Source organism: Amblyomma americanum, chromosome 1 (assembly GCF_052857255.1).
Source record: "Amblyomma americanum isolate KBUSLIRL-KWMA chromosome 1, ASM5285725v1, whole genome shotgun sequence".
NCBI classification, from domain to species: Eukaryota; Metazoa; Arthropoda; class Arachnida; order Ixodida; family Ixodidae; genus Amblyomma; species Amblyomma americanum.
Window position 1 is genome coordinate 229,929,180 of NC_135497.1, and position 17,394 is coordinate 229,946,573.

A 17,394-nucleotide genomic window follows, 5' to 3' on the forward strand; every position below is an offset into this window, starting at 1 on the left:
ACCAAAGCGCTTTCAGTTACTTTTTCTGGCAATCCGTTCGTAGAAGCTGCGATCCTGTGATCCCCTGAAATGACCCGGATGCTCTAGCAGACGAAGGAGCAGACGACGCTGTTGACAGAATGCCACTTCGATTGATGCCCGATAAAATCGGTAAGTTGCGACAAAAACAGTGAAGAAATATACCGTATCTCAATCTGGCAAATATCGTGGTTATATTGAACGCGAGTGGCGCGATGGAGAGCAGCTGCGATGCATTAATTTGCGCGACACTGGCACGCTCACCGGAGACCATGAAACTTAACAGCTTAATCTGTGACCAGTTCAAGCGGATTGCTTTGATATCAACTGCGTTACGAAAATACGTCGATACTTGCGTCATAGTTTAGCTAATATGCAACAGCGGCTCGCACTCGCCGCATCCTGATCGCGTGTAATTTCATAAGCAAGAGCCCACTAGCGCATCGAAGCAGCCGTGTTTTGGAGTTCGTATCGTTCCGATAAATACGAGCTGTTTAGCACGCACTGGAATTGAAGTTCTCAGCCTGTGCGTGACGAACGGTGACGATGGCGTCGCGGACGATCTTAAGACCCGCCGCAACGCAGTCGATAACCCAAGCATATGAGAGTTAGAAATTGTTCACCAGTACTGCAAACGTACGTGGGCACAAAGTATCACTCAGTCGCAGGCCAGTCGCTCGCTGCTCAATTTTCCAGCCTTCCGAGTGCAAGTGGCAAGCTTTTGAGCCAATCAGTGAGTGAGCCGCAGTGAGCGAGCCGAGCTTTCTGCAACGACGCCGCCCGCGGGCGCGCAGGGCATTGAGCTAAGCGCTGCTCTCTATCTAGGACCCCTGGCTGCCCTAGTCGTCGCTAAGCCTAGCCGGTTTCACATCGATGCAGCAGCTGAGTGCACTTCGGAACTGGCTAGCGCTGAGGTGCTGCTCTCGTCATCGTTTTACTGTGAACCTCGCCTCATAGTAAAACAAAGATATGCTCGGTTTCCGCGACACCTTCAGGAGCGGAGCCAGCTGAGGCCAGGAGAGCCGCGATCGAGCAGCAGCGATTAAAGGCGCTATGGGAAGACACTTGTCTGTATTCCTGTTATCGCTTCTACCAACGACTCGATATTGGCCAACAATGCTCCATCCGACGGCTTAGGATGGACTTGAACAAACAAATCTGTCGCATTTTTCTGACGCTGGCGGCCGGCATCCAGGCTGGCTGCCGGCCCCGAGAAGAGCGCCTGTACGTTATCATGACGCTTATTTGTATGGCCGTGGTGCTCATCAAAACCGCCAGACATCCTCATGTTCGCTCAGATTGTCGTAGCACACAGTCACACTGGGACCAGAGGACTGAGAGCGGGGGCTCAGGAGCCAGACTATGCCAAAGCAGACGAAATTCTTGAAAGTACGCGATGGACGTCAGTCCCAAGACTTTATTCTCATTTCCACCGAGAATCAAACTAGAAGGAGGCCCGCAGGTCGCCCTTGAAGGTGTGAGCAATTGCGTTGTTGAGTTGCTGCCTGATCGCAAGCGCCTGCTGGTGGCATGCCCTTTGCGGATTGCAAGCCTGAATGGGCATTAAATATGCGTTCACAGTAGCGATTCCCGGAGTTCGCGCAAGATAATTAAGCCCATTGGTCACGGGGTGGGTGGGGGGTGGGGGGGGGGGGAGTTCTGAACAAAAAGTACACCCTTTTGTAGAAGTAGCACTTGTGACACCATTTCACAGAACTCCTCACCCAATCCGTAGTGTCGCGGGGTATAACGCCACGTCACGTGACCAATATGCGGGTTCTTGTTCCGCCGGGAAATTCAAGCGAAGGCGTGAGGCAGCGCCCCATGCCCGCGACGTTTCTGGTCGTCCATGTTCAAATCGGTTCAAATTTGGCGGCCGCAGCGCTTAACCTTCGGCTGCATACGCTGTTCTCTATATTTAGCGACATTTTCGTGTCACTGTCATGAAATTTTCAGCGAAGGCAATGAACGACGTCGTAAAGTATTTTTATTGCTATTTTATGATAAGCAGCCCGTCCCTGCCGCTAAAAAAATTCTCCGCCAACATTGGATCAGTGTTGGACTTAAGAGCTACTGGAGCTTCAAATGTTTAGATCGGGTGCTCAGCAAACGCGGAGAAGACAAAATACAAACATCTGATCGAGGGCGTTTCGTTTCGGAAACATTTTTTTAGATAGATAGATAGATAGATAGATAGATAGATAGATAGATAGATAGATAGATAGATAGATAGATAGATAGATAGATAGATAGATAGATAGATAGATAGATAGATAGATAGATAGATAGATAGATAGATAGATAGATAGATAGATAGATAGATAGATAGATAGATAGATAGATAGATAGGTAGGTAGGTAGGTAGGTAGATAGGTAGGTAGGTAGGTAGGTAGGTAGGTAGGTAGGTAGGTAGGTAGGTAGGTAGGTAGGTAGGTAGGTAGGTAGGTAGGTAGGTAGGTAGGTAGGTAGGTAGATAGATAGATAGATAGATAGATAGATAGATAGATAGATAGATAGATAGATAGATAGATAGATGGATAGATAGATAGATAGATAGATAGATAGATAGATAGATAGATAGATAGATAGATAGATAGATAGATAGATAGATAGATAGATAGATAGATAGATAGATAGATAGATAGATAGATAGATAGATAGATAGATAGATACTTGAGGCCTTGCCCTTTGTAACGGGCGGGCACCACTACGTTGGGCACCTGGACCAAAAACAAAAAAAACGAGATGAAAGCGCACAAGGAGAGAAAGAAACATTTGAACACAGGAGGTGGGGGTTCGCTCATCGACCTCGTTCACGTCCGACTCTGCTGTTTCGCGCGGTTAGGCACAGTGCTCCACCACAGAGTAAGTCGACGCTTGGTTCGCAACACCCCCTCGCTCTTGTCCTTGGAGCTGTCTCCTTCGTCGTCCACTGCAGGACCGTGAAACCCGAGCGCCTGTGGGAATGTGGTGCCCTCTGTCGGCATCGGATGGAGTCTCTGGCACGACATCACCAGGTGCTCGATGGTCTCCTCCGCGTCGCCACACGCTCGGCATAGTGCTGCCTGTGCTTCTGGTGTTGTATCGAAGCGACGGCGGTACACCAGCGTTCGCAGCGCTCCGGCACGGGCCTCAAACAGCAATGTGCTACCCAGGCCATTGTTAAAAATCTTTTCGGGTCCGATGCTGTTCTTGCACTCGCGGTGCACAGCCAGTGTCGGTTTTTCCGCGAGCGCCTGCAGCCATCGGTGATTCTTCTAAGATACAAGCAGCGCCATCTACTTCAAAGATTTTTTATTAATATTGCGATTTATAGCCACCTTCGCTATATCTGGTATGTCTCCTTATATATGAGTTAATAAACTGTATAGGCTCCCTGCGCTGCAGTTTGTCGCGCGCGAGTGGCGCCACCTGGTTAACAGCGGTGGCGAAAGGCGGACGCAGCCAACGCAGCTCTCTGGTTCAGTTTGCAGTGAGCGAGGGGAGCGGTGAGGTGTTTCGTCCGAAGGCGAAAACAAACTTGGATAATTATGGGTGCTCGACTGTGTTTACCAATGTCATAACAGCTATAAAAACACTGCAGTCAAGGTACCTAATGCATTTTAACGCTTCCCTCGGACATCGTGCATGCTCGCTCATGCTCAGAGGGTCTGCTGGAAATTAGTGCACTGTGGAATTAAATAAACGAGTGTGAGCTGGGAAAGGGTTTACACTGACTGGGGTGTTTCGAACGTGCCATTATTGGTAGGAGTTGCTTTACGTAGAGGGAAGGAATGCGCTCAGTCAGTCACAGGAAATGGTCTACGGTGAAGTTCTTGGAGCTAGCATCTGAAGTTTAAGTCTTCGTTTGTTATGTTCACCTGCGGTTCAGCGTGTCAATTTTGTTTCTAATTTTTTTTCGTGAGTGTTTGTATACTGTGGGAGCGACGTCGTACTTCTGAGAGTGCTTATGTCGTTTTTCACATTGTTTCACCTAAACTTTTGTGTATTTATTTGCATCATTTTATTTCCTACAGTGGTTTAAAATTTTGTATCTTTATTCCATTTCTGAGATCTCAAGTCCTGTTCTGGACGAATAAAAAGAAAAATAGATAGTGGTTCAAATTTACCTATATATTTTCCTTGGATTTCACAACATCGCTAAACCCTTAATTTCTGGAATTAATATTTTGATTTTAATAGGGTTTTATCGTCACAATACAACTCAGATTATAAGGGGCGCCATAGCATATAGGTGGTTCCAGAGAATTTCAACCGCTCGGGGTTCTTTAACGTGCACTGACATCGTGCAGTACGTGGGCCTCTAGAATTTTGCCTTCATCGAATTGCGACCGCCGCAACCAGGATCGAACCCGAGTCATTCGGGTCAGCAGCTGAGCACCATAACCACTGAGCCACCGCGGAGGCCCTTATAGAGTTAAGTATTTACCAAAAGAAAAATACGACCAAAATAATTCATGTAAATGGTGCCTTCATAAAATTGCTGAAATGAAAGTCTTCAAACTGTGGAAGATACTTAGCAATAAACCCATCGTCTTTTTGTGTGCTTAGAGCTATTGTTCTCTGAGGGAATGCATAAAGTAAAGCAGGGTCAATCCTGCAGGATGTAGAGTATTATCATATGATATGTGTAGTAAGTTTGCGTTTTTCGCAATTCTAATTCGCATAGTGGATGTCACAGTGGATGTAAATTGCATAGCTGATTTCATTATCTGAGTCAATCAGAGACTTGTTCTCAATCTGTAAAGGTACTTAATTAATCTCAATAAGCTCAACTACGCTGCCGGATATTGCAGTGCCGTCGGGACTGCAAATTTCTAAAAAGTGGGCCATAGTTGCTCGGAATGGGTGATAAGCCCAACATTAAAGCAATTGAAACTAAACGTAGCAGCGGTGGCGGCAAGGCTTTCAATGCGTTGAAATCAGCAGAGAAGCAGGCGTTGACTTAGAATGGCATCGCGGTCAGTGCGCGTCTGCTATGCGGCCGGCCTGAAGCGAACGCATCGGCCATGGAGGAAGGCGCAGGGATACCATGGAGGGGGTGCGCGCTCTCCCCTCGAGAGACCAGCCGTGACTGAGCGTCCGGTTAACGCGGCGAGTGCCACGAGGCGGCGCTGGCGATGTGGTCGCTGCTGGCGCCACCATACCAGCGCACGGAGCCCATAAACATGTGCATTACAACAAGCCAAATCGTTTGACCGCATCCGCAACCCTTTGCGACAAACGATTAGTCCATATGTCTGTCTGGAAGTCCCCGGAATGCATGGTTTGGGGGCGAAAAGGTGGTCGGTGCGGATCCCACACATATTTGGGCTTCATCTCAATATTTATTTTATCATCAGAACATGACAAGTCAAATGACACCACTTCGATCATTCGGCGTCAAACAGGCGGCCCTCAAATTTGATGCAAATGGGGTCCCCGGGGTTCCACTTCGATAGCCGCTATGCTGGCCTATGTAAAACGGATCAAAGGTATTTGTGACAACTGAGGCTCTACGCACCCGCTTTGTCTATGTGATATAGTGTGGTAACTGTCTCGGCCAATTTGACCTTCCCTGAAGACAGACGTGTCCCTGACAAACGTTAGTAAGAGCTGACGCTCTTAAAACTGAAACGAGGAAAAATGATATCGGGGTTGCTTTGAACATTTATACAGAGAACTGCGTGCATGTACACACATGCTGCCTTTGTGTAGCCGGATGATTATGGCGAGTAATTTTCCCTGATTGACAATTAACGACTTTCTTTTCCGCGACGCGCGTATATGTTTCCTTGGCCTTTTCTGCGCATGTAGTAGTAGCGGTACATTATGTTACATGGCTTGAACACGTCACAGAAGCCAGGAGGACACTCTTTCAGTAGCGCCATTCTACTTGCGCACGCCGATTGGTGTGCAGGCGCTGTCGTGGCTTGCTACATGCCGCCACCGCAAGCACGTGCGGATACGCAGGCACCGTGTATTGCAGATTTCTGGGCTTTCAAAGCCGCATTACTCTTGAGCATGCAGTACTTTCGTCACACTGTTATGTGCAAACAGAAGGGAATTAATTGGGTGCACGAGCAGTGCCTCTCCCCTAAGCCAATTCTCGTTCGGTGAGAGAGCCAGGTCGCGGGAAGCGAGTTGAAAACTCGATTCGCCAATGTGAATTAGCGTTTCATTTCGCTCGGTGCCTGTCACCAACAGACCAGAGCACCTCGCAGCCTCTTCGCGACTCGCCACAGTGAACGCGCTTTAAAGCACATTTGGTCAATTTGATCCTAGCGCTGCCACACGATGGCACGACGGTATTTCTATAAATTCTGCAGTACAACAATTACCCTCGCCAGGAATCTGGTACTACACATCCCACAATAGGTATCTATCGCGCGACACAATCCACGACAGGTATCTGTCGCGCGACACATCCCACGGCAGGTATCGGTCGCACGGCATATCCCACGAGAAGCTGTTGTGTCGCGCGACAGGCCGCACGGCAGGTACTTTTGTCGCGTGAAAAGAGGCGTGCTAGAAGTCTGTCGCGCGACTGAACCCACGACAGGCAACTTGCTGAGGCACGCAGTCTCTGTCGCGCGGCACGATTCCCAGTGTCGCACGACAGTACCTGCGACAGAAACCTGTCGCGTGACAAATGCTGCGACAGGGACCTTCTTCGCACGCAAAATACAGGAAAGGTGTCTCTCGTGCGGCAGAACCTACTACAAACACCTTTGTCGCGCGAAAGAGCCCACGACACGAACTTTGTCGCATGACACAAGGCACGACAAGAAAGCTTGTCTAGCGACACAAAATGGTGTCGCGCGACAGACGCGCCACAAAAAATTCTGTCGTGCGTTTTGATCGGGCTGCGTCGGTGACGCGGGGGTCCGAGGTTCGAGCCCCGGACCAGGACAAACTTTTCTTTAACTGTGAAGTTTCTGAGAAAATTGTACAGTTTTCTTTTGCAGCCGTTTGGCTGAGATTGGGTGAATGCCAATGAGGAATTACTCCCTTATGACAAATCTACTCCACCTTGGGGGATTCCCCTAGACATCTGACCAACAAAATGCGTGTTCAAAAGATCCCATTCGAAAGATTGAGCAGTAGCGTTAAGCAGAATGCGCCGATCGAAGCATTAGTCGTTTAGTCAGTTGATTAATCTAAAAAAATTCAGAGTCCTAAATTATACCACTAGAACAGAAAAGCATGTATTGCAGATGCAACCGTACAGAAGGGATAAGCAACACAGGAACGGTGCGCGTAGGTGCCACCAAATCGAAAAGTGAAAACGGACAACTCTGCCGCACTGGATTACATACCGCCTCTGGTCCCGTCAGCGTTGCTAGTTGAGCCCGACTTGATCTCTCCACTGATCCTCTGATCGAAAAAACAACTTGATTGAGCAAAAATCCCAAGCTTCTTAATTTTAATTTGTTCATGTATTTAATAATATCAGCCAAGTTCCCCATACAATTTAAATGGCAGGCTGTATACGCAGTGATACATCACGATTTCTATCTCTTTGGCAGGTTTTTCGGCTTAATTTTGCCCACTTACTGAAGGCACATATACCAGGTGCTTTAGGGAAGCTCGTCACTAATAAAAAAAAATTGGCAGTGGCTTAGCTCCGCTATGCCAGGATATACGTAGCGGGAGGTACGTTTCCCTGGCTGAGCTTGTTATTGTCACTCTATGTTCAGCAATGAGAGACATTGTGTATACACATCTTTTATTCATTTTGCTTGACAAAGACCAAAACTGCCCGATGATCTGTGAAGTTACATGCAGCGGTCTCAATCTTGTCTATACAGTATTTCGATTTGGTAGAGTCTCTTTGGTATACAAGGTCTATAGTATTTCTCCATTGTGTAGTCTGGACGTGTGGGCCCGAAGCTAAAAGTCCAACTTTTCTTTCATACACTGAGTAAGAGAGTCCTGTTTCGTGTTGAAATCACCCAAAATGACACACAACTGTGAAACCGTGCCGTAGGCTGGTATACACGTGGCAACCACATCAATCGTATGCTTGACAGATGTTCCCGGTGTCACGTAGACTCCTTGGATGATACTGCCGCTGTTAGGTCCGGACACCCTTCCACATTCTTCGGTGTGTCCGGAAGGACGGCCTCATCGTGGACTTGCTGTAGCCTCCCATCACCTATACAAATGCCATAGTGCTTGTATAGAGGCTATTCTCTGAGCACTTCCACACACGTAGCAAGCATTTCTCGCGACACGACGTTAGGCAAGTAGATTGTCTTGGCGATCATGCGCCTTTTAATGTTAACCACAATTGACTTGCCTTGTTCGATACATCGTGGCAACTGCCTCAACATTTCGTCCATGCCAACCGGAACATTTACCACAGGTCCCATAGCCGCCGCAGCCGCCGAAACCGAGCGCTCCCCTCTGCTTCTATAAGCCGTCGTCGTTCATTGTGTTCATTGGCGTAGACTGACTGACTGAAAAACTAATTTAAAAATATGTACAGGGAGCGAGTGGAGCGGTCCTTAATTAAGGGGCCGTTCCTTACAAATGCTAGGTGGGCTGGTCATTACAGGAGCCCATTGGCTGTAGCTGTTGCTGGGGCGCGCCCGACCAGGGCCTTTTGGCTCGCCATTTCAGAGCAGCCGAGCAGGGCCGCCTCGCAGTCATCCAGAGTAGGGTTTTGAATAGGTGGAATGTGCGGTATTGACTGGCATGGCCACATCATGAGGTAAATGTCCCAAGACTTTTCCCTACAGTGCGTGCACTCCCCTGCGCACGCAGGGTCGAAATGTTTGATGACTGCCGGCCACAGCAGTGTTTTAGTATAAAGGCTAAGGAGTAAGCGTTACTGCGGGAACGTGAGGCCCTTGCAGGGCTTAGGAAAGATTGCATGGCCGAATTGGTAATAATGGATGATTTCTTTGAAGGTAAAAGCCGGACTGGGGTGGGAGTCCGTATAGAGGGGGGGGGGGGGGAGGCGAGGGCGATGCCTGGAGAGATAGCGCGCGGGCAGCGGCGTCGGCCGCTTCGTTGCCCTCGAGACCCGTGTGCGCGGGAGTCCGTACTATTGTGCGGGACACGGGAGCCCCGAGATAATTACTATGCTGAAGTGTTCGGTATGGCAAAAATATTAGAGGACGCTCAAAACTTCGTCTTTAAGAGTGGAACGCGACAGCGTGTTGCAGCACTGCCAGACAGTCCACGGAACGCCATCGCAAAGTTCGGCGCGACGCCTTGCCGTTAGACAAATCGCTCTGCTACGTATGGTGAAACGGACGCGCTGAGCGGCAAACCACGTAGAAGCACCGCCAGGCGCCTTGTCGAAATGCGCGGGACTCGAGTTGCAGTCGTAGTTCGTCGGCACTTCGTTCTCGACAAACCCGATGCCACGAACGCCAGCATAGCTTCCGTGCCGAACGAACGGGCAGCAAGCCGCAAGCTTAGTGGTGAACGCGCTTTGGATGTGCGCTGCGTTGTGCGCTGCTCACCGCGTGATTCCTGCGTGTCCGCACGGCCCCACTGCGCCCGAACAAGAGATCTGTCAGACGCGTCAATTCCTTTCCTTGAATTCAATTTTCATATCAATTTCCTTTCCTTGCGGCGCGGCTTGGGTATCTGCAGAGATATTTGAGCATCACTTCCTTTCCTTAAAACCAATTTTCAGTTTATTTTCCTTCCGGTGGGGCGCTGTCCGGCTTGTCCACCGAAATATGTGACAGGCGTCCCTTTCCTTGCGCTACCGTTGCGCGCTATCAGTTGGGGCAGTGGCGTACATTACGAGGAGGAGGAGGAGAGGATTTTTCGCTCACTGGGAGGAGGAGGGATTTTTCTCTCTCGGCCAACGCCGACGACACCGGCTTTTCTACAACACGAGCTCTTTAACGCTGTCGAGTTAACACCCAAAAAGTTGGCTGTGGTGTAGCTCTGGTTAACCCTAGTTGAATTGCGAAAGCTTCGTTTCCTCGGCGCGTCGTCTACGCAGCGTCTCATTCTGACGCTGTCCTCCGCACACACTAACATGCTAACCAGGTCACACACTTTCTTGTCTCTTTGTAGTCCTTCACGATACTGCACATAGTCTCCAAATCGATAGCCGCGCGGTTTCTATCCACCGGCAACGTTGTCTGATAATCAGCGGGCGGATCAGCCATCTTCTGTTTCGCCGGCGATTCAAACGAGACGGAGAAACCACGTGGCGAGGAACGACTTCGATGCAATCAACTAACACAAACAACCAAATCCGTTTTCAGAACTGCGCAGAATGAGGTATGTGCGAGCAGACCAGCGCTGTCGGCGCGTTGGCGAGATCCATTCGTGTTTCGGAGGGTGGCACGGCGTAGAGCTATGGGCGCAGCCCATTTGTGTTCAAAGAGGTGGAAGGGCAGTGGGAGTGAGGCGCACGAGGCTGGCGATGCGGAGAATGCCGGAAAACAGGTTGCCCAGGGAGGCGACCGCGGCCAAATTTATTGAGGGCTGCCGAAAAGGAGACAGCCGCTGAGCGGCGGCAGAACTGTCCGGCCGTGGCCAAGGTCACGAGCGTTCTCTCTAGCGCGTGCTGGGAACACTTTGTCCTTTTCGGCATCACGCGCACTGCCAGCCGCGCGGTTCGCTACAGGGCTCCCCCCCCCTCTCACCCGATGGTCAGTCGGTATGAGAAGAGTCGTGCAGGCCTGCCGGGGTCCGAAGGCAAGGCTCAGGCGGGCGACTCTGGCTGTGGCGTTGAGGGCTAGCTTTCGGAGGGCGTCGACGGACGCGGAGGGGCAGGTGAAGATGGGTCAGCCAGGTCAGCCTGCGAAGTACACACAGTGCCGGTTGTTCAGGTGCAGCAGCTGATGGACGGCGCTTGAGGGATGGTGCAACAGAGGGAGCAAGGTGTGTTGCAGGTCGAGAGATTAGCGCAGCTGATGCCGGGCCGAGCTGCCCGGTACCCGGAGGGGCGGCTACGGCAGGGGCAGCGAGATTCCAGCCAGGGGAGTGGCTGTGGTGGACTGCATGGGGTTCGTGGGACACGCTCACAGCCAGCCTTGGAGCGATTGGCTTGAACGTGACGGGCGGCCGCACGAGTAGCGCCCTTGCCACTGGCGCCGAGCCGAGCACGTAGGAGGACGCCGGCGAGGTAGCGGCAATCGGAGGCGCCTGGAGTGGCGAAGCTGCCAGGAGGGCCACGGCCGCCGAGAGGGCCGTCAGCACCGGGAGAGCGGAGACCGCCGGGAGGGCCGAGACGGCCAATATGAATGGGGGCGCTGGGTGGGCCGAGGCAGCCAGGAGGGCCGAGGACACCTGAGGACGACAGGCTGCGAGGAGAGCCCAGGTCGAAGGGAGGGCCAGGGGCGCCGGAAGCGCCGAGCCTCTCGAGAGGGCTGGGGGCGTAAGGAAAGCCGGGGCCGTCGGGATGATAAAGGGCGGCGGGAGGACAGGCACAGACACCGGTTCAGCGTCGTTGTTAGTTAAAATAAGGCGGGTAACTATCACCATGCTTTGTGCCGCTGTCACCGGTTTTTGTGCTAAATTTGCAGCCGCTGAGGCGCTCAGTTTCTTCGGACATGTAGATCGTGAGATTTGTTTTGTTTTGCTTTATTTCTGGACAAGTACACCGAAAAAGGCAGGTGCTCCTCCACACATACTAGCAGCGTCGGGCGCTCGTCATGCGGTCCATAGCGGAGATGATGCCGGTGACTGCCACATTCGCGTTTACAACGCGATCACAAAATGCCTTATGTTAATGACTACGAGTAACGAGGTTTACTGTAAATGTTTCGTAGGGCATTTCATCCACATTTATTTTTCAGTTTGGCTTCCATTCTGCACAGTCCTTCAGAGTTTTAACACGAATACTGGATGTAAAAAAACCTGTATATAATGAAAAATTGGGGACTTCTCTTGATTTCGTTATATACAGTTTTTACTTAATAAGCAGAGACTGAAATTTTGGTGTCTCTGGTCCTGTGAGCCTCGGGCGATTTGCTGTACTAATAGGTAAAGAAGCAAAAACCCCTTTTGTGTGAAAAGGAAGCACTTTTGGCAGCACTGCATGTTGCAATAATTTAGAAGGTTTGACAGTTGCAATGACTGATAATGATTTTTCGTTGCATCCAGGTTTTCGTAACATGCAGTTTTCATGAGAAGACTTGAAAGGACAATGCAGAACGAAATAAAAAATAAATGTAGGTGAGATCACCTTGAAAATATTTGCAGCAAATCCCATTACTCGTAAGTCGTAAATGAAGAGAAAAGTTTTGCGATAGTGCTGATAGCGCAATTTCGGCTGTAGCCACCATAACCTCCGCCGTGGCTCGTGCAACACAGCTACGGGTGGGGTGGAGAGAGTGGGGGAGGCGGTGGCACCGTTGCTAAGCTAGAGGAGAGCGCATGCAGTCGCGCCACCACCAGCGGACCGGCCGCAGAGACATGCTTCTTCCCGCGTGTTCCCTCTCTTGGTGCGCCCACCGCTGTATATCCCCAGGAAACGAACTCTTTGCCTTGCGTCGCTGGCGCGCTCCGCTGTCCCCGCTCTTGACGCAGCTATCGGCGCCGGATTAATGCAAGCAACTACGCAGCGGCGAGAGATGTGCGCTGCTCGCGCTTTGTCTTTTTTTGCTATGTGCTGTTATTTTTTGCTGGTTTTGAGCATGAACTGCTGCAGTGCCATGTGGTATGACATTCCAAAAGTCAAAACAGCAGAGATCCGCACACGGCGCTGGAGCACGGCGCATTATGTCAACTATGGTCACTTGTTGCAATCGTAGATGTTCCTCTCATGTCAGTTCATGCCTTATAGTCGTGAAACTTCTCTGCCAAATTTCGTAACGGAGCAGACGCTAACAAATAGTCGGCGTAGTTAGTTCGTTCTATCAAGGTAAACTGCCACAACACCTTCAGATTACATGGAGGTCTCAAATACACGTGCTTCACTGGGATGGCGCTGGGGAATTGCTTAACATTGTAATGTTGAGGAATTCGCTATATGGAGGTTCATTACATTCAGGCTTTATTGCATTGAAGGAGGAAAACTTGATTTTGTTTCCAGACCCAAATGGAAAGTTGAAAAAAAAATGAAAATTAGATTTTTTGGAATGGAAATGGCCCGGTATCTGTCTCACATATCGGGGGACATCTGAACTGGGCCATAAGGAAAGGAATAAAGAAGGGACTAAGAGAAGAAAGGAAAAAAGAGGTGCCGTAGTGGAGTGCTCACGAATAATTTCGACAACCTTGGGATCTGTAATGTGCACTGAGTTCGCACAGCACATGGGCGCCTTAGCGTTTCGCCTCCATCGAAACGCGGCCGCCACAGTCGGGTTCGAACCCGGGTACTCCGGATCAGTAGCTGAGTGCCCTAACCACTGAGCCACCGCAGTGGGTTCAGACCCAAACGGAGGGGAGGATTTGTTGCATTTGGGCAGAATTCCTCTGCTAGAGCTACTCTTCAGGCATTACAAGGGAACGCAGAAGGGATGGTGCTTCTCACCTTGTAGCCCGAGCTGGCGCGTTTAGTTAGTTTTTCTAGCTGTCACATTGCGTTTTACCAGCAATGCACCATTTCATGCCCCTTCGATAGTGACCTCTGATGTTACTCTGCCGGTGGCATTAGCTAAGCTAGAATCATTGAAAAAAATACAAATTGTACCGGCAGGGTTAATTTTCAAAGATGTCAGTCTTGCATTTTTGTCTTTCTTTTTTAACATATCTTATTACTGTTCACCCTCATTAAAAATACACTGTGGTCAGCAATTTTGTTTTTTTTTTCATTTGCTAATTTTAGTTTTTTTAAGTAGGGCTGTTATAGTTGAATTTTGGACGAGGATTTTTAGTTTTTGTTTTACTGTGATCGCAGTGGACCCCTGGACTTACTTGCTTCAAAAGCTGAAATTTTGCTACGAAACTCGCTTTTTTTTATCTGCTACAAGGAGCTTGTCAGTTCCACCACTGTATGCCTCAAAATGTATGGGAGGTATAGGCGTCCCTTTTGCTTAATGACCTGCTACAAGAAGAAATGTATGGCCATGCACTTGAGGAGAAGAACAGGTAGCTTTGGCCATCTTTTCTCCTCTGCAGCAAGATAGCTTCCCTAATAGCAGGCCAGCTTCATAGTGACCTTGAAATGTCACTGTCTAGCCAACAGCCGACAAGATCTTGATGCTTATGTTGGTCTTCTGTAAATGCCATAGTCACACAACTAGTCTCCACATGTGGATAGTAGCTGCATGCTCAATGTAACAGTAGACATTCAGTCTGAAACTCCATGTCATAGCACTAATGCGAATTACGACGGTAACATTGCCTTGAATCATGCTATGTCAGGGCTCTAAGTGTAGCCATTACAAGCGACTCCAGCTATATTGCCAACCTGTTGTGTATACATAGCTTCTGGCACAGACCTGTCATTAAGAAGCACTAAAGAGGAATACTAAGTCAGGCTACTCTGATAGGTTAAGGTCACCTAATAACAAATGTCATTTTTCCTTAAAAGAACAACACCTGTATAAGTAAAAAAAAGTGGGGAACACGTGGTGCCACCACTTGAAGATTCGTGCAATTGTGATAAGTGACCATTGATGAGCTTTCTGGAGGAACGCTGTTTTGCCGTCTCTATCGGCAGTCACCGTCTAAATACGAGAAAAACAGCGCAGTGAGCATAACCCACAGTGCGTAGAGTTCCGTAATTAAAGCAGCTCAAGACAGACAACAGGGAGAGTGGTTAGTCGCAAACACGAGCTCTGAATCTTTCGCCTCTCATTCATGCAGTGCACTCGGGCTGCATGTAGCCGTTGTGCGCAGCAAGTTCAGAACTGCAACCTCTCAACGGCATTCATACTGTGTCTGCTCGCTACACGGTCAGTGAAGCGGTTTCGTTCTGACTTCACCTGTCGAATCAACTACTTGGTGCAGGCTGCTGGTGTTAAGAAATTTACACAATGTTTCTTTATTTTAGCATGTGCTCGTCTGAAATCGTGCACGCAGTACGTAAATTGCCAGCTCGCAATGCAGGGTTTTCCACGAGAAAAACGTTCAACCAGGTCATGTGTGATGCGTGCATCCCCGGCCGACTGCTACAGCCGGCAGGTTTGCAGACTACAGTTGGAGGGGAACATACTCTGCTTCGTTTCCGCTTACAACCCAGAGAGAGCAATTCACGAACATAGAAGTTGCAACAGCCATAGAAGTGTTAGTCAACAATTACAGTGCGTAGTTAGTCAACAAACATGCGGTAATCAACAGCACAGTGTGCCGTTTGATAAGAAATGCGCATGCAGTTTTTCACTCAGATGTGGTGTTGAATGAAATATAGAGTGCAGCTGCCGCTCACATTCTTTTGAAGATCTTTCGAAGCCTACATGCATATTTTATGACGGCACGCAATGCACCGAAGACCACACGCTCGCATTATCGTCGTCGATGTCTGTTTACATGCATGAGTGCAATGAGTAGTTTCTTTTGCACACATGAAGCCTATTTCTACCTTACACGCGTGCTGCAATGAGACACAAATGCAGGTGATGTTGCGGGGAGCCCGCATTGAAATAGTGGACGGCAGAGACAGCCTGCAGTTGCACTTTTCTACCATGTTGACTACCATCTATTGACTTTCAGCTTTTTGGTTTCTGACTGTGTTTCTGGTTTTTGGAAGTGGCACCTCTGATTGGTCAGATTGCAAAGACGTAATATAGATGACGTCGAAACAGTTCATTTTTCGCAGGCGCTTGCATGTGGAAGGGTTTTGGGACTTTAATTTGCAGTTTTTCTCAGCAATGCAACCACCTTTCCGCATAGCAGAAACGTTGGTAGTGTTTTCAAAGAATAATCTATCAGTCTTGCTTAGTTTGATATTTCTCTTTAGCATATATACTTTTAAAGACTGTATTAGTTGCGCATATTAATGTACAGGGCCCACCATATGAAAGGGAACAACCAGTTAGCACAAAAAGACAAATTTTTGTCCTCTACAGTTGAAAATGGCTTTTGTATATTATAACCTAAGAGGAAAACAAGTTATAAAACAAGAAAAAGTGTGTCGCTTATAATTATGTAGTAATTGAATGCTTAAACTTTGTTCCTTTTCGTATTGAGTGACCCTGTTAACAATTTTTTATAAACCCCAGAATTTCGGCATGTTTTGAAAGTTTAAGATCATGCTTATACTATCTCTTTTAGCAAGTTGTCCATATTAATGAACGCTTTTGCCTAGAGTTGTGTTGCATATTGTGTCCCCATTTTTTGTCAATGATGTGTGCTTGCTTTTGTTGCAGCTTCGAGTGCGTCGGTGGCATCAAGTGCCTCGGATGAGTCGAATGCCTCTGACCTGTCCAGCACAACACGGCGCCCCTCAGCAGAAGGTGGAGGAGGGGACCCACTGGGTGCTCTTGGAGAATCCCCCGGGGATGTTTCACGACAGCAACAGCTCAGTGCGCAATGCCCCATCTGTGGGGATCGTATCTCGGGCTTCCACTACGGCGCCCTCTGCTGCGAGAGTTGCAAGTGTTTCTTCATGCGGACTGTGCAGATCAAGAGGCACTATGTCTGCCTTCGAGGGGCAACTTGCCCAGTTGTCATGGCCACGCGAAAAATGTGCCCTGCCTGCCGTTTTAACAAATGCCTCAGGGCAGGCATGAAGCAGGAAGGTATCTGCCATTCCTTTTCTTCTCTCTTTCACTTTCCTTAAGGCACGTGCTTCTTGATACAGTAAATCCTGGATGTGTGTACATGTAGCAAATTCTTCAATATTACGAAGCTTTTCAATTCCTCAATGCTGCCCCATAGAAGTGTGTGTAGTTAAACCTGGTGTGTGTGTGTGTGTGTGTGTAAACAAAATTGAGAAAAAAAGTCCGAGATTTTTCATTACATGCAGCTTTCGTTACATGCAGTTTTCGCAAAAAAGAGGCGGAAGGACACTGCAGAACGGAAACCAAGATAAGAAATAAATGTCGGTGAAATCACCTTGAACATGTGTACAGAAAACAGCGTTACCCGATGTCATAAATGCTTCGCGATCGTTCTACCGATCGCAGCACCAGCCACCGCTACCTCCGGCAAGGCTTGTGCAGCAGCGCTACGAGTGGGCTGGGGAGGGTGGGGGAGGCGGAGCCGTCGCGGCTGTGTTGCAGAACTTGCGCGGCCGCAATCGGCGCCGGAATCACGCGAGCAACCGTGCGGCGCCGATGGCCGCACACTGCTGGTGTCGCTTCCTTTCTGGCTACGCCCTATTATTTTCGCTGCTTTTGAGCATGAACGGCTGTAATGCCACATGGTATGATGTTCCAAAAGAGAAAGCACCGGAGATGGGCCAACGGCGCTGGAGCACGCCGCGATGTATCAACCACGGTCACTCGATGCAATCGTCATTCCTCTCATGTCAGTTCGTGCTTTATTGTTACGAAACTTTTGTGTGGTTCTGCCAAATTTTGAGTAACT

General features: G+C 49.1%; 2 protein-coding genes across 8 annotated transcripts in view; both read left to right on the forward strand.

Moving 5' to 3' along the window:
* The window catches only part of LOC144114757 (uncharacterized), a 257,525-nt gene that overhangs the window by 41,150 nt on the left and 198,981 nt on the right, over positions 1 to 17,394 (forward strand). The gene's annotated exons all lie outside the window — the stretch shown is intronic.
* The window catches only part of LOC144116426 (nuclear hormone receptor FTZ-F1 beta-like), a 41,699-nt gene continuing 24,348 nt past the window's right edge, over positions 44 to 17,394 (forward strand). The window contains exons 1-2 of the mRNA XM_077651170.1: positions 44 to 150; positions 16,233 to 16,604. Of these exons, the coding sequence (XP_077507296.1) occupies positions 120 to 150; positions 16,233 to 16,604 (403 nt within the window). The 5' untranslated portion in view covers positions 44 to 119. The remainder of the gene's footprint in view (positions 151 to 16,232; positions 16,605 to 17,394) is intronic.